Source organism: Adiantum capillus-veneris, chromosome 1, assembly GCF_014529385.1.
Source record: "Adiantum capillus-veneris isolate H3 chromosome 1, ASM1452938v2, whole genome shotgun sequence".
Classification (NCBI taxonomy): Eukaryota; Viridiplantae; Streptophyta; class Polypodiopsida; order Polypodiales; family Pteridaceae; genus Adiantum; species Adiantum capillus-veneris.
Genome location: NC_140931.1, coordinates 155,342,455 through 155,368,367, shown reverse-complemented (window position 1 = coordinate 155,368,367; position 25,913 = coordinate 155,342,455). Strand labels below are relative to the sequence as shown.

Here is a 25,913-nt window from a genome sequence, read left to right as displayed (position 1 = left end):
ACACTCCCATGGGTTATTTTTTTACTGTAGTATGGTAGTGATATGTGTAAACACCCTTAGGACCATAGGGGTATTCCCTTGCTCAGAGGTTTCTCTCCCCTAGCTTGTTATGCATCCATCACACTAGAAAAAGCCTTACATTTGTATAAGCACGCTCTGTAATGCTACTTCTTGTGTTGTGTGCTCTTGAACTTCTCGGTGCATTTCTATAGTTGTATTTCCAACACTTCTAGTATGTGTGATCATTACACAAGTTGGGACAAAAAGGAACTCTTACATAGGTGAATGATTGCATAAAACTTGAATTTTTTTTAAAGGGTAACAAATTATTCAACTCAGTTGGATTAAAAAATCAAAAAATGCAAGTATGAAGTATATAGAGGGCCAAATTTCTTGACGTTGAAACTACTTTGTATCATTTACCTAATCAAAGGTGAGCTATAAACATGGTGTGTATGTGTGTGTACATGGAGAGCACTTCATGTTTTACTCATCAAATTTGTCGTGTGCCATGCATGTATTAAGAAAACATTCAATGCAAAACTATGTTTTACCAAGGTGTTGTGTTAAAGAATCACACATATAAGAGTGAAAGAGGGAAGAGAATGCTTTGAAAGCAATTGGAACAACGTGGAGAGAAGAGAGTGATACCTGTTGGCAAAATGTAAGGTTGGCTACATACATGAGGGACCAGGTGCAATGGAGGGCTACTTCACACTGCTCCTTCACAACTCGTTGCCAAGCCGCCTCATCCAAAAAGCCTCTAGCGCCCTTACGTACAATTAAGGTAACGTGCACACGTCGCGTTTGATTAGTGAATCCTTCTTTGCCAACATGAATGTTGCATGCCCTTCGGGCTTGGCAACTTGCTTCTCTGAACATTCTACTAAGTAGGGGCCGCTTCATGCCACCTATTCCACTTCGACTCACCACAGCATGCTCAAAGCAGACTATCGGGGCTTGTATTCCACCTAATGCGTGGGAAACACTGCTTGCTAGCTCATCTATGCTAGTCGGAGTTGATGGCACGCCACTTGCCGTAAAAATAGACCTTATCCAACTGCCCATAGATGTGCGATACTCCCCTTGATGAAATAGAAGGAGATTTTTGGCGTGGGAACACCCATTATCGATATGCCAATACACAAATTGCAATAAATTGAACATGGAATGCCATGGATTGTTGAAGTCCCAAAAAGTATCGGAGAGGAGTGTTATGCCTGGCACCATTTGCACGCCCGTGGGAACCTCCTCTTTGAATGCAAGGGCATAAGAATTGTGAGCCCCATCTGAGGTGCTATTCCCACGTAGGCAAAGCAGTCGAGGCTCATTAGCGCCGTTCGGAAAGACAAAGAGCTCTGGAGGCCCCTCCTCCATGCCCCTTCCTTTCAACACAGACATGAAGTAGTGGTTCACGTGGGAATCCCCCTTTTCTTGCATCTTCTGATCTTTGAGGGGGGAAAATTTCAAGGAGGGCTCTTGTACAGAAGGAGTGAGTTTTTGCTTGAATTCTCTCTCTAGCTGTATGAGCTTGCTTTGAAACTCCCTTATAGTCTCCTCTTTATAGGCCTCTTTCTTGAATTCTCTCTCTAGACCTGACAATCTGCCTTTGAGCTCCTCCATCTCCTCCCTGTAAGTTATGGCTTCCTTGAGCAAGCCCTGCACCTGCTCCCTCGCAATGTCAATCTCCTTTTGTTGATGAGGGAGATCAGCAGCCTCGCCATGCGTGAGCGCGGACGCGATGTCGTAATTGGCACTGCTGCCTGCTTGAGTGCGGCTAAGCCACTGCATTTGGCTCCATGAAGAGGACTGCAGCTTCTGCGTGTGAACGAGCTCCTGTAGGACTCGATTGACTTGGTAGAGGGTCACTCCAAGGGCCAGGAGAAGGATGCCCACGAATATGAGCAGGCTGGTGAAGCGCGACAGGAGGGCGCCCACTTGCATCTCTCTCTCTCTCTCTCTCTCTCTCTCTCTCTCTCTCTCTCTCTCTGTGGTTGTGTGTGTGCGCGCACGCGTTGCGCCTGCTGCTGCTTCTCAACTACCGCATGGTGGCCTTCCTTCAGCTGCAGCGCTCTCTCTCTCTCTCTCTCTCTCTCTCTCTCTCTCTCTCACACACACAACCAACAACACACCCTACGCCGGTGTGTGTGCAATGTGGCGCACGCGCACGCTGCGTCCAAGCTAGCGCCTCTCTCTCTCTCTCTCTCTCTCTCTCTCTCTCCATGTGAACTTCATTCATCACGTCGCAGCCTAACAACCACGCACTTGAGTGCAGTGAAAGCAAGACATGAACCGATCATCCATGGCTTGTGAATCGTGATGGAACCTCGAAAGCGCTAGCGCATCCTTCTTTGAAGCCCCTCTTCTCATTCCCAAGACGCCCATACATACACAAGATTCGCACATTAATGCTCCCATTGTGACTTAGGTAGGTTCACATCTAAGCGGCGAAAAGCATGACACTTTATGAGCTCTTCCACGTGGCAAAGCTTGCAAACATTCCCTTCCATCGTCCATGTGTTCACATTGATGGCGGAGGAAAATGTGAAGCAATGTTTTACCACCATCTTATGTCAACACCGGGCGGTGACGAAAGAAAGAGGAGGAGGCAAGTGTGGACAAAGGGGTGGAAGGTTTCTTTTAATGTGATTGGTGCCAACATGGCACTTTTTGCCAAGGTGAAGGGTGGTAGAAAGAACTTCGCGGGTGGCGGGAGGGAGGGGTCAAAACAAATCTCCTTTTTCTCTTCCCAATGTGGCACTCTCCATCTCACTTTTCTGCCGCCCTATGTGAACAACAAGGTCCATATGGCACTTTCTTGTTGGTTTACAAGCTTTTCCGATTCCTTCCATCGCCTTATGTGAACCCAGCCTTACGTCAACATCATGAGCTTCTGCGAGGGAGGCACCGCATACCTAGCTAGGTACGATTGGGGGCAGGGACCGCCGGTCCGGTGGGGGGACCCGCGGTCCCCTACCCCCGATCGTACCTAGCTAAGTATCTGGTGCCTCTCGAGCATAAGCTCATGATGTTATGCATTGTATGAAAAACATTGAAAAAGACTCCATTTTTCTACATGAGAAAATCTTCTTGTGATAGCCTACTTAACACCAACAATACGTTTCTTAGACACAAAGCGCTACTAGAGTGAGAACATATGTCGTCAAAGTGCCACCGACTAGAGATGAGAGAAATTTTCACATTCATAAGGGTTCTCACAAGAAGTTTTAGACACATTCTCACAATAATTCCCACATTGTGACTTACCTCAACATCATGAGCTTCTATGAGGGAGGGACTTCATACCTAGCTAGGTACGATTGGGGACAGGGGACCGCCAGCCCGGTGGTCCCCTGTCCTTGATCGTACCTAGCTAGGTATGCAGTGCCTCTCGAGCAGAAGCTCATGATGTTATTCATTGTATGAAAAACAAAAACATTGGAAAAGACTCCGTTTTTGTACATGAGAAATTTTCTAAATCTTCTTGTGTCTAGAGTGAGTCTGAACCACCATGTTAAGAAGTCCACACAAAAAAATCATCTTACCATACTCTAATCTTGGTCTTACCATGATAATCGTGTCCAATATCTCAATTTCTTCTATAAACAAAGTGCCATTGGACCTCAATATGCTCATTTTAAGCATGAAACACAGCATTGTGAACAATATCTATGCAACTCTAATGATTTCAATGAAGCATAAAGGTGTCCGAGTGCAAATACCCAAGTCCTCCATTGAACAATGAAGCCAAACAACTTGGCACTCAAAGTAAGCCATGTCCTTACTTGCAGAAACAAAATTTTCCATGTACAAAAAAATGATTATCGTAACTCTATTACAATCAATTCCTAGACATCTCTCCAATCATTATTGTTTGCAAAGAAAAGTCTTTGTCCTCTTACTCCTAGCCCAAGGGAGTCTACATAAAAGGTATGTTTTAGAGGCAGTAAACAATACCCTTAGATTTGAAATTTTGAAGACCAAGAGGTTGCTCCATGTAAAAGCTCCTCCTTGAGATCATCAGTCAGAAGAACAATTTTTCAGCAAGCAAACAATAGGGCCACCTCCTCATGATAGCCATCCTACTAACAAATGAGCATCTGAGCTATAGGTGAAAACTTGTCACCATTAGTCAACGAGGTCTCTCTTGGCTACAAGTCAAACCTCATGTTTAGTGCCAACACTCTGGTTCTTTGTCTTGAACACCCCTTCATTATATGTTGATACATGGCTAGTAAATGGGCAAGGGGTATGAGTTCCCAAGTGTCATTCCATTCTACAGTATCACTCTCCCATTCCATAGCTTCTCCCCTTGTGGTTGACAAGATGAGTCTTCAACACAATTCGTGTCTTTTATCATCCATGTCACATGAAATATCTATCCATAGTTGGCATTAAGACTCCCTTGTTTATCCAGTTTTTTTAAAAACCGGTGTGATAGTGTTTAGAGGTCGTTGAGGTACACTCATACCAAGGTATCCTCTCCTTGATATCTCACTCAATGAATCATTTTACCAACCGCGTAAGGAAGTAGAAGGGTGGATGCAAACATATTTTTTTCACTCTTGATGACGGGCCTCTCACAAATTGATTGATTTCCCTAGATTGGTATGCTTTTGTGGAGCATATTGAAAGTATCTTTGTTGAATGTGATTGCATTGTTTGTGGGATGTCCCCTCTCCAAACAAGTAAAGCCACCCACATACATGAATCAATTATATGAAAGCTTAATCATCTAAACAAATCAGTTTTGAATCATGACATGCAAGGTATATTAGTGTATTCTCTTTTCAAACAAAGTAAACTCAAGTGCTCAAGCACGTTCATGGTTTCCATAATCCATATTAGCACTCAAGTGCTTTGTAAGGGTAGAGAAGCGCTTTCAAGAAGAATCTTTGCTCATGCAATCAAGGCATGCTCGTCAAGCCAACATCCTTTCAAAAGTGACTTTGTTTGCATTGTGGCTTTTGGATCACTTAATGTCATGCATGCTAGTGGATCAATTAAAGTTTTTCATAAAGGTGGTGTGCATGTTTCAATAGGTTTTCATGCAAATTTCAAAAGTTAGCATATACAAGATTATCGTTCGCACATAGGAGACCTACACTTTGTGCCTAATTTGACTGAATTAGAGTACCAATGATGGTCAATTTAACTATTGAAACATGTGTGTCAAGATGAAGCTTAAATTTCAACAAGAATTCATGTGCGTGTAAAGATCAATGTGCGCAATGCAAAAAAAAAGGAAAAATTTTGTCATAAATTTGGGTGAGTGCATATAGTCCCGAGTGTGTGCATCCATAGAAATGGAGAAAATTGATGCAACATGAATGTATGATCATATAATTCGCATGTATGTTAGGCAATTCTAACCAATGGATATGCCATTTTGTCAAAAAAAAATTGAACAAAACTTGAGTGTGTGCACCCATTCAAGACCACTTGATTTTCGATGATTGATGGCCAATTACGACACATAAATGCATTTTAATTGTTGGATGTGCATCAAATGTGTGCAATTATTAGGTGTAAGCTTAATTGCATTGCCAATTGAACCAAATTTGAGCTTTTGCACTTAATTTTGGAGTGTGAATTGCTTGACTACATCCAATTAAGGTTGATTTTTGACAAATAAAGCATGCATGCTCTTATATATTCTTAATCAAGTATGTAATTTGAACTATGCAATGAGACATTGATATGTTTGGTGCATATTAGTTTGGCCTAAATTTGGGTGTGTATTTAATGGCAATAGATATCCAAATTGGGGATGAATAATTGGTAGCAATTATCAATTATAATGATTGTTTGACCTAAATATTGGTGTGTGATTAATTCACTTGGGATGACTTAATTGATACACAATTGAGAATGATTGATGTGCAATTACATTTACAATGTATGGCAAGATAAGTGGACATTGTAATTCTTACAAGAAAATGTATGCCTATTGAATGCCACAGTCATGCACATGTGGCCATGTAAGTTTAACATGTAGAGGCCTTAGGTTCATTTGAGTTCCAACTTGTATAAGCTATAGTCTAAAGGGCTCAATTTCATTCCATTGTAAAAAAATTTGAAGTCCATCCCTATAAAAGTAGCATATGCTAAATGATAAAGCATTCTTGGGTGAGCTTTGCTCTTTGTAAGGAAAATGGCCATGAGGCTCTTGGGCTTGCCATGCCCTTCAACTTAATCTTCTTAATCAATTACTCATTCTTTTTTGTTAATCCACTTAGCATTGATTATGTGTATATAAAGTTGTATTAGTGAATTTTAGATCACTAATTTCTTTCTAATTAATCTCTTACAACCACACGATTGGTCGTCATGTGTGAGGGCTATGCATTCCTTCTCTTTCTCTCTTTACAAAGTGTGTAATTAGTGTTCATACATGCATAGCAGCATTGACAGGTTGGATCAGAATGGTCACTCTATTGTGAACTAGACATGTTAATTACAATGCTTGTGTATGTGTGTGATTAAGAATTGTAAATAGGATAATTAATATAAAGGGTAATTTTAATCGCATAACGTATGCAAAGTGATTAGTGAGTAGATTTGTATTTGATTAGAGGAAGCCCCTTCCATGGCTTCTCTTTATGATAGATAAAAGGATCCGTTGAATTCTCTATTTTGAGACATCTGCTGATGACCTTCATGCCTCCAAGCCTTAGCCAAATAGTCCCTCCACGGATTGATAATATTGTTGATTGTGGATTACGATCAGACCGATGGTACAATGACCTCAACATTTTGCGCCGTTGTCGGGGACCGAGAACCTATGTTAGTGAGAAGAGGATGTTAAAAATTGGAGTAATTTCACTACTAATTTTATCGATTGAGTATGTATAACTCAAATTAGTGTGATTTAATTATGTGTGCAAATAATTGAGGCTAATTTTTAGGTTATAAGAACCCAAAATCCCTAATTCCATTTTCAATTTCACTAATTTCATACTAACCATTACTAATTTTGTTGCATTTTCATGCTAATTTTTAATCATTCCATGCTAATTTTTGACTAATTTTACTAACCTAATCACTAACTTTTCAAGTATGATGTATGTGTATTTTCTTAATTAGAGGATGATTTGATCACTTAATCAAGTTTTGTTTTGCTAATTTATACCTAATCTTTTGATGTGATTGATTGATTTTTTAACCTACATTGCTCAATTTTTGAGCCAATTCGATGATGCACACATATAGATGTGATGATGCATCGTCGCGTGTAACAAGGAATGGTTTGGTACGCATTGACAATTTAAACCCAATGGAGTTTGAGTGATTGGATATTAGAAATGTGCAAGTAAAAGTTGCGATGAGAGATTTGATTTTCCAATGAAAAGGGTTTTGCAATATCTATGCCTGCATGATCCAATTGAGTAGAGGATACATTTGTATGTATCTCCATATAAGTTGGAGTTGTAGCATTTGAAATTGGACTGCTAAAGTCGTGATAGTGTGATGTTTGATAAATCAAGTGTGGAATCATTTATGTTGTCAACTTGGGGATTTCGTGTATCCAACCAAATGTGTGGTGAAGGTCAAACTTAGTGCATCATCTCATGAAAATCTTAACCTTTATTGATCCAATGACTTTGAGGGTATGAACCGTGAATGATTAGTGTGCAACAAAGAATATTGGCTCATTCACTTACTTTTGGTAGTATTACGACCACGTTGTTCAAGAAGTTCAAGCAAGGATAAAGCCTCGATTTTATGCATGCACGTTCAATTAAGTTGAAGTACAAACTTGAATAGCTTTGAAAATTGATAATTCAAGCTCGATCTTGTTTGATTAGAATGGGATCAAGTAGAATTTTCATGCATGCATACTTTCTTGAGATCCTTTATGTGAAAAAATCGTAATAATAAAAATGAGCAAATGACATACACGAGCCCTAGCCATCTGTGGCACTCTCTCCCATACCAGTTTCTCCCCAACTCCCAAGACCCTTGCTCTACCTATTGGCCCAATTAGGTCCACCATCCACAATCTCCCTTTTTCTGTCGCACACGCCGCTATAGACGCTACTCTACTAAGTCTACTTCACACCCAAAATATACACCATACATACCCGTATCACCTGGGACAACTCCACTTGCCTCATCCACCTTTTTCGGCGATACCCGACTGGCTGCTCTTTAAGCATCTCGCCACACACACACATCCTTACAACAGTTGCATGCACCTTTGCTTCTTGTGCTCATGCGATGCAAGAGTGCCAGACTCTTTGGCCAATCACCTAACTCCATACATGACCCTGATCCATGATGACAAGAAACATCGTTTTTGGGCCATGGCCCCACACAACCACACTCATCTGTCACCCAAGACCTATTTATCCTAGACATACCCTCCACAACTTAGTCATAGCTGCATCACTTGATACTTGGCCGCTGATTTCCGCTACAAATTTTCGTCGCAACTCCACTATCGTGCTTGGGTTCATCCCAGAATACACTCCTAAAAATAATGGTGGCCATTGCATGGTGCTAATCAAGGCCGCTCTTGAACCCTAATTGCTTGCTTGGCCATGCCACTTTGTAACTTATTTTACACACAAACACACACCATGTCATATACACATACCCTCACTCCTTGTCTCACCCACACGTGTCGGCTAGCGCACTGCAAACAAACCCACATTTCTCGTGTGACGCTAAAGTAAAGTACGATGACATGATGAAAACTACATCCTTGAAGGAAAATTGAGCTCTCAAAACATAAACCAATTCATACGCATCAAAAGAAAACAATTTTATATGGGAGATGGAAGTGCAATGATTATTCATGCAAAGTAAAATTTTCCTTTCAAAAGATAGATCTAATCAACCAACTAAACAACAGAAAGCAAAAAAACACAAACTATTAAGAAGATTAAACCTCTAAAAATTTTAGATTTAATAATGTAACATAAGCAATCAATTATGACCCTAAGCTAGTGAGAGTTCATAAACCTATTGGCCTAAAAATTATATGATTATCCTTAATATAACAACCAAGTCTACGTAGAAAATGGATCATAAATAAGCTCCAAACCCATTAGTACACTTTTATTTAGCTTTTAATAAAGCTCATAAAATATTTATTTTTTTTGCATTTTATAGGGAAAAAAAGCACATCATAAGGCGATAAATCCAAAGCAAGTCAAACTACAACTCTGGGCTCCTTGAAACCTCAGAGGTGCTCCAAAAGTGTACTAGTGTACCATGGGGACGACTTACCTTCTCAACTCGGATTAGAGCCTTGATCAAGCGAGCCAAGTTAGTTTCTCCCTCGTCTGCCAAGTGTCAAGGCGCTGAGCCTAACATGGATACAAACTTGACATAAAGATTTCATTTTCAATATGTCGGGTAGCATTTTGCTACTGTGTGAACAATTTTTTGATTCATTTACTCATTGTCTAGCATCTATTATTGCTTTCATAATGAGAGATGCTCATGAAAAATAGATTAAGGAAATAAAGCACAATCATAGCCTTCGATTGTGTTAGAAATGAGTGGAGTATTAAGGCAATCATTCTGAGTTTGACTAACAAGCAATGATCCCATCTCCATGATTGACACAAATAAATTCAAAATTCTAATGAGTTTAATTTTCATAAAGCGAAATGTTGAAACTTTAGTGTATGCCTAGCTTTTGGAATGAAAAGAACCATAGCTAGAAACAAATTCACTTAATTCAAGCATACAGAGAGATGTAGAGATAAGAAAGAGCATAGCATGAAAAAGTTTCACATATTCGCACCCTTTTGAGCATATTTGAGCAAAGCATCCACTTGATGGATAGACGCCTCTTAATTCATTTATTGTAAACCAAGCCTTCTAAAATACAATTTTTTGAAAACTAAAAAGCACAAAAACTTTAATGAAGACCAAAATCTAGGGTCTTGTATACCCAAATTTGCCGAAGGAAAAAACCCTAGGGATAAAAAGTATCTTTTTGATACACATGGTTGTCTATGGTAGCAAATCTATGCATACATGTCAAAAAACAGAGAGAATGCTTCTACATAAGCAATTTCTGTAATTTTTACATCCTCTCATGCATGATCAAAAGTTGATTGATTGCTAGCTCAAATAGAATATGCAATTTTAGATCAAGATGAGCTAGAAATAATGCAACTTCAAATGAAATAAAGTGGCTCATGCTAGCTAAACTTTGCATTTGAGAAGCTCCAGAAAAGTTGGCTAACAATAGCTCAAATGAAAAAAATTGCATTTTAAGCCCGAGCTAAGGCCTATACAATTGTACTCAAATGAAATGGAATGGCTCTAAACAACCAAATATTGTAATATATTACAATGATGACTTGTCACATATCTACTGGAAATTCCAACTTGCCAACCACCCGAGAAAAGAAGTCCTATGTTTAGTGCTCTATAGGAGTTGGCATTTAATCCAATCACTAAAATCGTCTCATACCAGCCCCAAAATTTTAGTTTTATCTCAAGGTGGTCCAACAATGCTCAATGTTTAGTGATATGTAGGGATTTTCCATTCAAATCAAGACGAAAATGGACATTCAAATCCAATTTTGGTATAACAAGTGTTTCGACCAAGCATGCATGTCCAATGTAATCTCACAAAAGTGAAACCCATATGCAAAGAAGAGCTTATCTTTTAGTGCAAAAGGGCTCTCCATTCATCCGAGCATCTAAACATTGCGACAAATGCACAAAATGTCAATGACCCATCATAATCGATGTCCATACAACGGATGCTCTCATGCAATCAAAAGGAAATTACCATTTATGCAATGAAAACTTCAATCTAACAAAGCATTAAGACATAACATATATAAGCGCAAAGCACGCGTAACAAAAACTTTGAATCGTGCATAACAAATGTGGCATACTCGTCAAAAAGAAAGATTTATATGATGATGAAGTGAGAGTCCATTATATTGACTAGCATCACATGCATAGGAATCATTAAGAGGGTGAAAAGTAATGCACAGGAGACGTCCACCCTAGGATCTGTCAATGGAAGACCCAAATTGCATCATTGGGCAACAATCAAGACAAACGTCCCAAGTATTGGCCCTTGTATGTACGAGAAAGCTTTGACGCATCATCCCAAACAAACACATTAGGCCTACAAAAGCACTTCACTCGGTAAATTCGCACACTGGTATATGCCCAATTCCTTCCAGATGAAAAATGTGCATACCTCCATTCTTAATTTTGCTTGCGTTGAGTTTTCTTGCTATAGCTTGAATGCGCTAGGGCCTAAAACTACTTCTCCATTACAAACAGAAATCTACTTCTCCATTGCAGCTGTGTAAGAGAAGAGCCAACTGATGCTTCCAGAAATTATCAGAAAGCCCTCCCTCACATACATTTCTTCGTAGTATAATTTTTATGGCTTTACTAAAAACTTATGACTTCCTAGTGGATGAGGCATGCGAAGCTGATAATGTATTTAAAATAGAAGACAGAATCCATGACACAGTAATGTATATGAGCCCACTGCTATAGAATTACTAAGTCAAAAGTAATGTCCTCCAACACAGCTCCAGAAAGATTGTTCAAAATAAACGTCAATGCAAGGGCACACATTTTTAACCTTGATCAGGTGACCAAGATTCCTGTGATAGCTTCAGACTTGTGGACGCTTTCAGCATTGCAACAAATCGCCTCGAAAAGAATTTCAAAAGGATCATGCAAATTGCTGAATTGTGAAGGCAAATTAACAGGCATACTCTGAGAAGAGCCCAGAAGGCATTTCTTCTTCATTTTTTTTGCTATTTCTCTTATTTTATTTCTTTTTCCTTTTTTCTTTTTTTGGGAGGGGGGGAGGGAGGGCACTTGTGCAAGGCTCAAAAACTGCTCCTAATATCATGCCCAACTCAAGGGAGGGCAGAGGCTTCAAGTTAAAACTCTACACACAAGTTACCATAAGCACACATGCAACCTCCTAACTGAAAAATATCATTAGTTCAGTTAAGAAATGGATGTACTATTCAAGCTTTCAGGTTCTTGAAAGATGACCTTCCTAGAGTCTAATGTCAATTCATATGCAATGCTTAAGACAGAGAGAGAGAGAGAGAGAGAGAGAGAGAGAGAGAGAGAGAGAGACCATTTACCATAGGAAGCTTGGGGTACCCAGTGACTATGCTCCTCGTGCCCAACAAGATATGGCTAAACTGCAAACATGTCAGAAGAAATGCCACTTGTATTGGACACAGGCTCGCTGAGCTTCAACATAAATACACGATGGACAGAATTTCACACAAAGGTCAAATCATGACCACAAGCCAATTGGAAAGGCATGGTACAAAAGCTTTGTCAAAGACAAGCCCAGTTGCAGAACTCCAACAAAAGTTTCACATCAACATATACTAAGCAAAGAAAGAAGTGGTTTCTGAGAAGACAGCCAGCCAATCCAAGCAATTTCATTGCACAATCAGTGACCAGTAAAATCCGTACACAGACTCTCTATTGAATTAGACTAACTTGAGAGAACCCCGGGTATAATGACACAAATCAATATCATACTTCAGTAAAGGTAACGTTGAGACCGAAACTGGGATGAAAGTATGCACCATTTCAGAGCTTAACTAAGTACTCGGAAGCTGAAAGCTTATTGCAACACTCTAATTCTTCAAAAAAGAGATCTCTACAATCTTCTCCTCAAGAGGACAGAAGCCTTAATCATCTTGAATGGCATCTTCAGGCCTAGATAATCTGAGTGGCATGAGAGCTCAAATCCTAACATCCTTACTCCAATATACAGCTATTCAATCATGGCTGTCAACTATCAGAATCTCAGGGTTCACATGTCATCACGATCACATTATTTGATCAGGATGGGCCCACAAAAAGCCCAAATGCACCTTCAAAGGTGGTGCAAGTTTACACCTGCGGTAGTTATCCTTCAAGGTAATTACAAGTTATAGACAACAAGGAGTCATGCATATTATTGACTGAGCACAGTGTCAGTCTACAATACAAACATGGGGAAAACCTTCCTGGCAGTAAAATACACCATCTAGTTCCTAAAGTTGTTTCCCCGATTGCGAGTCATGAACGCACATTGTGCAGCACATGTAGCTATTTAAAATAGATGCATATGACAAGATCGCAGCACAAAGCCACTCAGGTAAATTTTTTACTGCCTAAACACCCTGATGTGGCACTCAATATGACATTGGTCATATTCGCCTAAAGAATAATCTGTCAAGACCAATGCTTGCTGATCAAAGTGACCAACCCAAGGAGCAAATGAGGCCCTGCAGCGAAACGTCTCACCGTAGACACTCGACCCTGCAACAGGTCTTCACTAGACTTTGACGTGAGCACAAACAAAAAACCTAAAGTTAAAACAAAAAGGTATGTTCACAGAATAAGATAGGTGTAGAAGCATTTGAAAAGGGTCCTCACAACTACAAGCAAATTTATAAAAAACCAGAGTTCCATACATGCAACACAGCAAGCCGAAAACTTTACTGACCAGCATTACTTTTAGCACCATGCATCAGAAGATAGCAAATCAGTGGCAAATAAGAACACACAGCTCCTCCACCTTGTTACCAAAACTGATCAGGCATATAAAACTCACGATCATGAAGACAAATTAGTCAGACCAAAATCACAAAAGCAACCTACAAGACTTTCTGTTGTACAAATATGTACCTTATCATCCGCAAATTCCATGGTCACAATATGCATTGCTTCCACGAAGTGCTAACGCTTCTACATTGGCCTAATTCAAGTCTACCCTACCATTCTAGGTAATGATGCCTACAGGAGGACATTGAATGGCAATTGAGAGGAATGTCAACACTCAACAATGGTTATCAACAAGCTGCTGAGAATAAGCAATGAATGCACTTCAGTAGCAGCAAATTTGGCCTACCTCTTTTCTAACCATATTCAACTAAAACACTCGAGCAGCATAGATGAGCATTACAAATCAATCAACACAACAATTAAAGATCCATAATGTCAAACTTAGTACAAACTAGACTTTTGGAATAATATTAACTGCTCAGCAAAATAGCAAACAGAGTTCTGGAAGATGGCAACCCTTCAAGCATTTCAATCCAGTCGCCGTTTTAGAATATCAAACAATAGTGCTGCTCAATGCACGCCATCTCAAAGATCTAAAATAGAAAGACTTCGTGAACTATGGTGCACAAAGCATCTTCTATTCTGTATAAACTCAGCTTTTGCCAAAAAAACATATGATCTCCACTTTGCTTGCAAGATGGTCCATATCATTCTCAACACAATACAGCTTCAACAAGGACCAAACATATCCTGGCGTTGATGACAAACCAGTGGTATTGCAACAACAAGCAAAGACAATAAGGTAGCATTAGCAAAAACAGTGACAAAAATGCCAAAGCATACTGCAGTGCACCAACCAAGCAGCAATCAGTTCCACATGCAGCAACGGACATTTATAGTTTCAAACATATAAAGTTCCCAAGCAAGCAGTAGCAGGATATAAATAAATTGCACAATAACAGAATGACACTCCAAACCTTCAAAGTGAGAGCAACACATGCCAAACAAGAAAGGAACACAAAAGCTGGACAAAAAAGGAGGACCACTCACCAGCAAAGGTACTTCAACTACATCCCGTAGTACGGCATTGATGGTACTCCTCCCGGCTGCTGCATCCTTGGAGCAGAAGACACTGCTGATTGTGGACCTTGGTATGGCAGAGGAGCTTGCTGCTGCTGTCCTTGATAAGGTGCTGTCATTTGTTGCTGAGTTTGGTAAGACGGCAAACCATACTGGCTTTGAAGGGTGGGCGCTGGTGAGGTTAATGACCCTTGGGATGTGTTATACAGGGATGTTGGCGCTCCTACACTAGAGTAACCACTTTGCTGTCCGCCATAAGCAGATGTCTGCTGACCATACCCATCTACTGCCCCATGGCTGCTGTAAGAAGACATGAGTGGGGTTCCAACTTGGGTGTTCACAACGGGACCCAATGATGAATTCATGGGAGAAGGCAGAGCCGGATTGGCTGCAATGGGCTGATTTGGATATGAGCCCCCTACATTCGGATGCATGCTAGGATTCATACCATGGCCAAGTGCTGTATTCAAGCCAGTATTCATGGCAGGATTTGCAGGTTGACCGTATGGAACCCCCTGGCTCATCATTCCCTGTGGACCTCCACCATATTGAGGACCCCCATAAGGCATGTTTGCAGGTGGTGGCCCAGCATTCCCAGGCTGCCCCATCCCCATATCGGACATCTCAGGTTGGCCATGCATGTTAAATCTTTGTCTTGCACCCTCGGATGCTAGCTTGCAGAAAAGCTGATGACCACCTATATTTTTCACAGGCTCCTCAAGGGCCCGCCGCGCAGACTCTGATGACTTGTAAATGAAAAGAGCAAACCCTCGTGATTTACCTACTTGCTTGTCAAGGCCAAGGGGTCCTTCTTCAATCTCTCCATATTCAGAAAAAATACTGAGCATGCGATCGACAGGCCAGTCCATGGGAACATTGCCGACGTAGATCTTGCGCAGGGCAAGATCTTGTGCAGGTTGAGAGGAACCAGCACCATCAGAGGCAAGCTGGCAAACAGCCATGCGCCCATCGATTCGCTTACTACGCTCCTTAAGGGCATTTAGGGCACCATCCATGTGTTTGTAAGTGACAAAGCCGAACCCACGACTCTTACCTGTCATCTTGTCCATAATGGCAATGGCCTCCTCGAGCTCACCAAATTCAGAAAAGGTGGTGCGAAGTGTGTGAGTGTTGGTGTCCCAGCCAAGACCTCGCACAAAGATTTTGCGGCGAGTAGGATCGACATCAGCAAACTTGCGTACCTCCTCCAGGACATCATGGTGGCGTACACTGGAGTTTACTACAATGTCAGCGAGCTCCTCCTTGGAGAGATGGTCGACCATGAGGCGGGCATCGTCGAGAGTGAGGTAAGAGGGCACACCGGCACCATTGCTCTCGGTGATGGGCTCCCCTGCAGACAAGACACCTCCCGGGGCAGCGTCTGCTTGTAATTGCCCTCCTGCCATGGGGGGGCCTGCTGCTGCAACCGGGATAGGACCCCCCGGTACCCCCACCCCGTTCTCTTCCAGTTTCCGCTTCTTCAAATCCATGCCGGGTGCATCCATGGCTAGGCCCTCTCCTGCGTTTACGCGAACGAAGTACAGAAACCCTACTCCTCCGAGAGCGCCGTTCGAAGTTCTTAGTCCTTCCTACTCCTTTCTTAGGTTAAGGAGCGTGGCGCTTAAATCTTCTGTCTACTCAAAACTAGTTTTGCTTGGTGGGTGTTGTTGTTCTATATAGTAGGACATATGCAAATTGACATCAAGCATCTAGCGTATGCCTTCGGTTTCTGGGTGCATAGTCGTGGTCGTTCTTCTTGTATACTTTTTTGGTGTATGAGGGGAGCTGACGGGCGTGCCCTACCTGACTCCGAAAACAAAACAAAACATCAAGCATCTAACACTGAAGTAAACAAGTCGACACAAACGCGCAGACGAAGGCACTGCCTGTTGTTAGAGAGAGAGAGAGAGAGAGAGAGAGAGAGAGAGAGAGAGAGATCTCGACTGCTTTGGCAGCACAGATGAGAGAGAGATAGAGAGAAAGATATGTTATTTTTACTAGTAAGCCTAAAAAATAGCTTAAAAAGTCTAAAAGAATGCCAAAAAATGTTTACACAATTTGGTAGGCACCACGCCTATATCACTACCTGCAAGCAAGCAGTGCCAACAAGTACAAAGTGCATTGGTGAATTTTCTTTTTTTAATTGCATTTATGATGATTGATTGCCTCTATAGCTGTCTATAAAATGGTCCAATTTCATGGCTTTCTCTACAATTGTTTGAGCAGTGAGCCCAAGACACTACTGCTCTTTGCCATACGACGTGTTCTGATAGATTTTGGAGCACAATTGGTTACTTTCTTAGTTGGTTGTGATTGTTGTCACCTCCGCGTTTGTTGAGAAACACAAGCGAATGAGTAGAACCAATTGACAGGCAACAACAATAGCTCAACTTGGGACTTGATGAGCATTGGGAAAAAGCAAGTTGTGTCCCATAGGGCTGACTACACAACAAAGGGCTACTAAAGGGGGTAATTGAATCAAACAAAGAGTTGCAGCTTAATCATTCTGCTTAAACCCTACTCCTTAACCTGCCTAGTAATATCGGCCATTTCATCTCTAGATCAGGGACCCATCTTACTCAAGCGTAGTCAATTTTTTCTTATTTCTCATAGAACATGTAACATGTAATGGTCTAGTAACTTGTGTGTAGAGGAAAATAGCATAGACATAGTGAGAATTTCATTAGAATAGATTCCTAATGAGCATAGCAAGAGTGCTTGGATGGAGAGAGTAACAAAAAGCATAACACCTAGTTAGATAGAAATGAACAATACTTCACAAAGAGAGAGAAATTAAGCTATTGACAACAGTTGAGGATCCGATTTATGTGGAGTCGGTCCCCCCTCCACGGTCCCCCCTCCAAAAGGCTTTGTATTATAGGTTTCCCCATCAAGGGAGACATTTTACAATACAATACTTTGTGTTCCTTCAATAACTTGCTCGTACAATGAAGATGGAAGCTTCAAGCATCAAGCTCACACTTATAAAACACAACATCAATTCCCTCACGGTCTCAGACCCAAGACCTCACACACCTTCGAAGATGGTGAGAGCTAGCGGGGTATGAGTGTAGATTGAGAGGAGCAAGGAGTATTCTTACGAGAAAGAAGTATATCTCCTAACATAATCACTCATACCAGCTTAGCATAGTTGAGTAATTAGCATGGTAGAGGAGATGAGCATGCATTGGAGCTTGGATCTTGGTTGGATTTGCATCACAAAGCCAAGAGTTGTTGGTCTAGGCCTCCCTTCTCACAAGCTTGGAGTAGATGATGAGCTCTCCATTAAAGCTTGAGAAGGAGAGAGAGTCTTCTTTACTTCACACGTGAGATTGTGCGAGTGTCTGTGTGATTATGCCTTGCCAAAATCAGCCCCCTCTCTCTCTTGGTCGACCACTCTTGCTTTTTACTCACGCTGGCATCCTATTGGACCCTGCAAAGCTTAGCCAATGATAATTAAGAAGCATAAGTGATAGCCTTGTGACACGTGTCCCCCTTTCCCCTTTTGTGAGAGATTTAGGTATTTAATTAATGCAATTAAACTCTCATTGGACCCCTTAATCTTTTGGCCGATAGGAATCAGGCAAGCCATTGGGCTGCTGAATGCTCATTGGACCCCTTAGGAGACTGTCCAATAATCTTTTGGAGAGCTTAATTTCTGTTAGTTCTTTTATCAAGTGTTTTTAAATGAATTAAACTAGATTTACTCTAGCCTAATTCTCATTGGTCCACCTCTATGGCCATCCAACAGGATTTGAATGCACCTTGGGGGCAATTGGGCCAGAGAGCTGACATGTGTCCCCTATTCCCTTTGTGTAAAGGGAGCTTGCTAGAGTGTGTATGTGTTTCTCTCTCATCCCCTACCATAAGTGCTCGCCCTCTCCAAGATAGGGATGTGGTAAGACTTTTGAGTCTTCCCACAAGCATCCAGTTTACCTAGAAATTGACCATTGAACATAACCTTTGAATTTTGGAACCTTAGCATTTTGGAAGTCTTAATGGGCTAAACCTTAGGGTCTTTGAAGCCCATTGTTGCACATTGCTCTTTTACAGATGGCCCCCACTTTGGATCCCTCGTTTCCCTCCTTTGGATCCCTACTGTGAATGGTCTGCCAGCTTAACCAATATTCTAGCTTTTTCTCCCCTGGTACTTCCCCATATTAAATGATCAGTTTAACATGAGAAACTCATTTAGGAGAATTAGATATTAGTTATTATGACATTACCTCTTTCTTGAAATCATAGTCGTCCTCGACTATGGGGTAGAGAATATAAAGCCTATTCATTAGTCCTTTTTCTAGTGGGTAGAGGATCCCCATCTTACCCGACGACATCGTTCCAGAATGGATGACTAATCCATTTGGCACTTAAGAGCCTAAGCTGCCGCAAACATGTTTCTGCATTAGTCCTATCAATCTTCCATAGTAGAGTGACAAGCTTTACTTAGTGTTGGGGAGACATCGTCTCCACGCAGACTTCTTAACATTTGTGCACAATAAAGAAAAAGAGAGTCTTATAAGACAAAAACTTTGTTCATTTTAAACATTTTTACATTTGCTTACTCTAGGGAAGTGTTGTAAGCATTGACAAGGTTTAGGTTATCCTTTAGTTGTAACCTTGCATCCATCTAGCATCTTCAAAAGGATAATTCTTAAACTAAATATGATATCGTTGGATAATCTTACCACCGCTCAATACCTTGTCTTCATGTCGGAGAATGGACTCGGGCTGCAGCACCTCTTCTTGGTCCTCGATCTACGGTGGGTCTCCAGTGCCTCTCCTTTGTAAGGCTTCAGTATGCTCACATGAAAAGCCTTGTGTATGAGCCAATGATTGGGCAACTTGAGTTGATAGGCCATCTTATTGATTGGTCTAAGAATCTGGAAGGGACCATAGTACCTTTTTGCTAACTTAGCATAGTACTTTTGGTATCCCATAGGATTCTTGCCCATCGTGTGCCTTAATTGAGCCTTGGGAAATTCAAGCAAAGCCCATCATTTTCTTTAAAGGCTGTGCTTATCATCAGTAGTAGCCTTTTGCCTTTGTTGTGAGATAAAGATAGTATCCTTAATCCTTTGGATAGATTCTTGTAGGTCTCGGCTATACTCATCTGCAGCGAAGATCTTCCCATGTACCTTAAGTAGCAGGGGACTTTTGGATCTTCCCTCAATTACCTCGAAAGGTATGTACAATGTTATTGTAGGCATAGTCCACTAAGGGTAAGTACTTCTCCCATTGGGACCTTTGATCTACTTCCATTACATAGGCTTTTAGTAGATCAAGAATTGTTAGGTTAGCTATTTCACTTTGACCATCTGTTTGCGGGTGGTAGGCTAAGTTTAGCCTTGTCCCTAAATTCTCAAAGAGACCCTTCCAAAAATTACTGGTCATTCTAGGATCTCTTTTCGACACTATGGACATTGGCAAGCCATGGTACTTGAAGATTTGTGATATGAAGAGGTTTGCCATTTGATGGGCTTTGATAGTCTTTTTGACAGGTATAAAATGAGCTTGTTTGTTGAACCTATCTCTATTATTGACCATATTCCCGTATTTCCATGGATAGATTTAGGCATTCCAAAGAGAAAATCCATGGATATGCTCTCCCATGGTGAATTAGGGATTGGCAAAGGTTCAAGCAACCTACGTTGCTTCCCTCTATCAAACTTCGTCTTTTGGCATACCACACATTTAGAAACATACTCTTGTATGTTTGCTTTCATGGAAGGCCAATAGAAATATGTTTCAATCCCTTTTAGGGTAGACTGAATCCCTCTATGCTGCCCCGCATAAGGAGGAGCATGAGATTCATAAATTACTTTCTCACGTAGTGAGTTAGTAACTCATAGTCTATTGCCATAGAGAAGATAACCATCTTGTAAAGTAAATGGTTCCTCTTTCTTCCCTAATGCAAGGACTGAAATCACATCTTTAAACTCGAGATCAATAGTGTACTCATCTATCATAGAAGCTAAATCATTGTGAGTTGCTATGGAAACCACATTCACTCTCGGTTGTATTGAGAATGCATCGGCTACTTGATTATGCTTGCCAACAATGTGAGTAATATGAAAATGAACTTTTGAAAGGAAATTTGCCCACCTCATTTGTTTGTCGGAGAGCTTGGTCTGCGTCATGAAGTACTTAAGGCTTTGGTGATTTATCCACAGAATGAAAGGAGTCCCCAATAACTAGTGCTTTTCCACGAGTCTAAGGCATGTAGAACTGCGAGGAGTTCCTTTTCATATATGCATAGAACTTGCTCAACAAGGTCGAGCTTTTGACTTTTGTAGGCTATGGCTTGCCCTTCTTGGAGCAAAACAGCTCCAAGGCAATCACCACAAGCGTCACATTGGACCTCAAATGGCTTTGAGAGATCCAACAGTGTAAGCACAATTAGGTCATGTAATAGTTTCGTGATTTGTGAGAACTTTTCTATGAAGCGTCTATAGTATGCACACATACCTATAAAGCTTCTTAGTTCATGTAGATTCCTTGGATTAAGCCATCTTTTTATTACCTCTAGTTTTGATGGATCCATTTGGATGCCATCTTGAGAGATAATGTGACCTAAATACTGAATCTCTTGTAAGAAAAACTCACTTTTCTTTCGATTAATATAAAGTTTATTCTCTCGTAAGACTTGAAATATTACTTGGAGGTGTTGCTTATGTTCGTCTAGTGAATTAAAGTAGATGATGATATAATCAAAGAACACTCCAGTAAAGGTTCGGTGAGGCCTGAATAGCTTCTCCATCAAGTGGTTGAATGTGGTTGGTGCATAGGTCAAGCCAAAAGGCATGACAATGTATTCGTAAAGACCAAACGTAGTGCAAAATGCGGTCTTTACAATGTCTTGATCAACTATCCTTATTTGATGGTAGCCACCTTTTAGGTCAATCCTACTAAATTAGGTTGACCCTTGTAGCTTATCAAATAGGTCTTCTACCCGTGGAACGGGAAACCTATTCTTGATAGTGATCCTATTTAGTGCTCTATAGTCGACACACATACGATATGTGCCGTCTTTCTTTTGCACTAATAACACGGGTAAACAAAATGGAGATGAGCTAGGCCTAACCATGCCCTTCTCAACTAACTCGTGCACTTGCCACATAATCTCCTCTTGTTGAGCTTCAGAAACTCTGTAAGGAGGTTTATTAGGCGGTGAACTTCTTGGAAGAAGTTCAATTGCATGGTGGTCATTGCCTCGTTTAGGAGGTAATTCACAAGGGATGTCGTCAATAAAAACATCTTGAAATCCCTTGAGAAAATTGGATAATTCTAATTCCTTGTGATTGTTTATATTTTCTTTTGCTAAAGCATTAGGTTCATTTGGGAATCTTTAACGAAAATCATGTACACGGAAATATAGCTCTTTATTGACTTATTGAAAGCTTCTGTATGTACAATGGGTATGGTGTTACCCAACTCCTTAGCATCTATGTACATATCTTTTTCCTTGAACCTAAAGTAGATTTGCCTTTTAGGAAATTTAACATTGGCAGCCATGCGATCAAACCATGGTGCCCCTAGGATTACATCCTCGTGCTTGAGAGGAGAGATAAACAAGTCCTCTTTGTCCACATGGACATGGAGCCTCAATTTCCCAATTACAGGAGTGATTGAATCTTCTTTCCCCTTGAAAGCACCATTAGCAGGTAGGACATCTCCCATCTCATAGGCTTGGATGCCTAGCTTGGTGGCCAACTCTGTGGATATGAAATTGTGAGTAGAACCAGGGTCAAAAAGAATAAAAGCATCATGTTCTCTTACCTTTCCCCAAGCATGGCATAGAGGAGTTCCTTTGTGGTGAGCATCCTCTTCTTGGATTTTGACCAAGGTAGCTCTAGGAGGCTCATTTCGTGTATTCGTGTGGGAAAAAGCACGATAGGCATGCCCTTGTTCCCCGCACTTGAAACAGTGGTCATCTTTACGATAACATTGAAGTCCCTTAGGAGAGAGTTTATTTTTGCCTTTATAAACTCCCTTCTCCTTAGCTTTGTCGTTGTTGGCGTTGCCTTTAGGAGACTTTTGGATAGTGTCATTCCCCTTAGACTCGTTGTTTTACGGTCCTTGTTCTTCATGGGCTTAAGCTTTCTCTTAGCCCCTGTTGGAAATTAATTTGTGAAGCCACCATTGTATGGTGTATGATGACAGATATGGTGCGTGGCCTTTGGGAGTTGACATACTTTGACATATCTTCAGTTAGACCCGCACAAAATTGTTGTTTTTTCTCTCCAAAATCCATCGTTTTGAAGACAGTGGCTTTGAGATGTAAGTCCCAAAACTTGTCTACATATTTGTGAATAGATTTTTAGGGAGAGAGCTTCAAGCTTCGCCATTTGGTGAGTACTTTGTCTTTGGCATCGGTGGCCAAAAACTACTTCACGATGGAAGCTCTTAAAGCTTTCCATGTTCGGGGAGCTTCACCATTTGCCCGTAGGCTAGACCACCATTGCCTGGCGGACTTTTGAAAATGCATAGCTACATGGCGTAGCTTAAAGGACTCCATGAAGCCCTCATCTCCAAACGCCGCATCAAATTGTTGAATGAAGGCCAAGACTTTGTCCGTAGCACCAAAGGTGCCATTGTAGGTAAGAAAATATGTGTTCTTTCCTCCCTCCTTGAACTTTTTGAGCTTGGACGACCTCTTTCATGCGGCATAGGATTTCCTATGGCCTCTTCTTTTTGGTGATTCAAAAGTTGCACCATCACTTTCCTTAGAAGAGGAAGAATTTGTGGAGGATGGAGAAGAGGGCGACCTCTTTCTCGCCTTTTTCTTCTCTTGTTTTCTATCATCCCTCTTTGAATTATAGTCTGGAGAAGTGTGCGATGGTCTTCTCCGTTTAGAGGGTGTTGGAGAGTGTTTTGCATGCCGTCTTCGTGGAGCCATCTCCGTCGAGGTGGCAGGAGACTCACTTCTTTCTCGTTCCTTCGGTGGGGGCTCTACCATTGAAACTTGAGTTCTCCTTTGAGAAGGAGATGCATCGTCAAGTAACACTTCAAGTCCCAGTTGCTACTCCTCTTAACCCATGTAGAAAAGCAGTGAAGCTCCTGTACCTGTGGCTCAAATATCATTAATTGCAAGGAATAGAAGAGAGGGTCTTTTAACACCAAAACAGTTTCGGCTCCTGTCAAGCTTTTAATAGCTCAATAGTGGTTAAGTCGTAGGCAAGCCCCGTAGGACTCCACTATTAAGACCATAGCTCTCGAGGGTGATGCTACAAACGGAAGACGTAGCATCCCTGCAAAATACCTCAAATAGCATGATAGAAACAATAAAACACTGCAAATATGCATACCTGACGAACCTGTGAGCATATAATCAAATCGTACACGAACAAAGAGGAAAAGAGAGCGAGATAGAGCGAGAGGGCACGTGCAAGCGCACCTCCTAGAGCAGAGTGCTACGCCACCACGACGAGAGAGAAGAGGCAAGAGGAGAGAAGAACAACGCAAACACTAGGTGCAATCTCCCCTCATGCAAGAGTGAGCATTTTCCTCTTGCACATATTTATTTATAGATTAGTGAATTCTCAAATGAATACATATTGACCGGTTGGACAATAATTGGCCATGGCTCATAAAGAGCACTTAAATGATAAAATATATTATCCTTTCGCATAACCCTTGGCCTTTTCCACGTGTCAGCTGCATAAAATATCAAAATATCAATTCCATAACATACCTTTCCGTTAGAAAGCAACTGTCCTCAGTTGCGAAGATAAAAAAATCTGCAAACAATACTTGTCAAAAACAATGATTAGAAATCGGTATCAAAACTATCACATAGTAAAAGAAAAAATGCATAAAATTAAACAACATTGCTTATGCCTGCCGTCATCCATATACTACCAATCCTAGTGTCCCATACCACTAGAATAAGTAGTATATGTCATACCTTGATGAATCAAGATATCATTGGTCACACTCATCATTCAATAAGTCAATTTTTATCAATCTCATGTCCAATTCCACAAATATTGTCGCAACAAGAAATCATGAAATATCAATTCCAAATTCAAATCCAAATAGCTGCCAACATGTATCCATTTCAAATTCAAATTCAAATATCCTTCAGTTTGTATACCCGGGTAACAAAATCATACCAGTTACAGTGGTGGCCAGCCCCACTGCAGCATGATTTTGTGATCGGTGTTGCCTAAATCGGCGAATCTACACCAAAAAGACATGCTGCCTAAATCAACGAATCTGCACTAATGCTTCCTAAATGGGCGAATCTGCATTTGGTATAAAAAAATTGTGAATCTGCAGTTTGTTGGTGTGCTGCCTAAATCGACGAATCTGCACTAGGATGAGCATTGACACATTGCCTAAATCGGCGAATCTATGTGTCTGTGACCAATGGACTAGACATAGCATAAAAAGTGAAAAATAAATGACTTGTTTGATATAAAATTAGAATATTGTCCCACCAACTGAGCTCATGTAAGTAGTGGTATGACAAGTCATCTTAGTAAGAGTTTAATCAAATAAAGTAGAACCCATGACATTAGAAACAATGGATTTTGCAACATAATGTAAACAAGTAAGGGAGCATCTAAAAAATTCTTGCCTGCTGCAAAGGTGATGGGGTATCTATAGGGGTGTGAGAATATCTGCAAAAAGACTCACTTAAAAGAAATCAAATCTAATAAATGTTAATCTATCAAACCACTATTAAACTAGAGGATTTGTGCATAAGGAGATGTGGTGAAGGCTGGGGGAATTTGGAGGGGCCAAGATTTATCTACAAAACTATTATAAAAAACAAAGCACTAAAAACAATTGCTTATTAAATTGAAGAAGAAGTCAATAATTTCATATCAAATGCATTAACATTTGAAACGCCATGAAGGAAAAATTTGATGCAAAGTTTGTTTGCCAAGAAAAGAGAATGAAAGTAGACAACTTGAAGTACAAGTGAGCGGATAAGAGAGGTGTTATCTAAATTGAGAGGGTGGTTTGCAAGATTGGGATGACCAATGGATATCGGTCTTCAGAGAAAGTGAGGCCACACTCAATGTATGAATGTTAGGATAGGTCAAAAGGAGGTCTCCTAAAGTAGTTGGCTGCAAATTCGGGTATAGAGGTAAGTATTCGTCAGTAAGGGTACTCCTCTGAGAAGGAGTATTGGAAATGTTGGGAGTGAAGAGGTACAAAAGCAAATAAATGAAACGATATGGAGCAACAACAATTTGACTAACATATGAGGGAACATTTAAGACAATTTGAAGAGCAAGTAAAGCAAAAATCGAAGTACATTACATCAATAATAATGGGGATAAACTTATATTATGGAAATA

The 25,913-nt window shown here is 40.8% G+C and overlaps 2 protein-coding genes across 10 annotated transcripts in view; both read right to left on the bottom strand.

Annotated features, from left to right (window-relative positions):
* LOC147465850 (uncharacterized) overlaps positions 1-2,335 on the bottom strand; it is a 62,724-nt gene extending 60,389 nt beyond the window's left edge. Inside the window, exon 1 of one of the 2 annotated variants that reach the window (XR_015189510.1) lies at positions 652-2,335. Coding sequence is in view for 1 of the 2 variants with exons in the window: in XM_086522414.1 (XP_086378540.1) it covers positions 652-1,944 (1,293 nt within the window). In the remaining variant the exon portion in view is untranslated. The remainder of the gene's footprint in view (positions 1-651) is intronic. The other variant, XM_086522414.1, reaches the window with a different exon arrangement.
* A 6,821-nt stretch (positions 2,336-9,156) lies between these two features.
* On the bottom strand, positions 9,157-16,245 carry LOC147465849 (UBP1-associated protein 2C-like). Of its 8 annotated transcripts, XR_015189501.1 has the most exons (4): positions 14,575-16,245; positions 12,099-12,158; positions 11,183-11,289; positions 9,936-11,107 (listed from the first exon to the last, which is right to left on the bottom strand). XR_015189501.1 is itself a non-coding variant. In XM_086522391.1 (2 exons), exon 1 carries the CDS (start codon positions 16,107-16,109, stop codon positions 14,592-14,594), a length of 1,518 nt encoding a protein of 505 aa, XP_086378517.1. In that variant the 5' UTR covers positions 16,110-16,244; the 3' UTR covers positions 13,915-14,274; positions 14,575-14,591. The 8 variants fall into 8 exon arrangements, 1 of the variants encoding a protein (XP_086378517.1); XR_015189502.1 differs by lacking the exons at positions 9,936-11,107; positions 11,183-11,289 and adding an exon at positions 9,157-9,314; XR_015189498.1 differs by having other exon boundaries at positions 11,183-12,158.
* Positions 16,246-25,913: the final 9,668 nt, after the last annotated feature.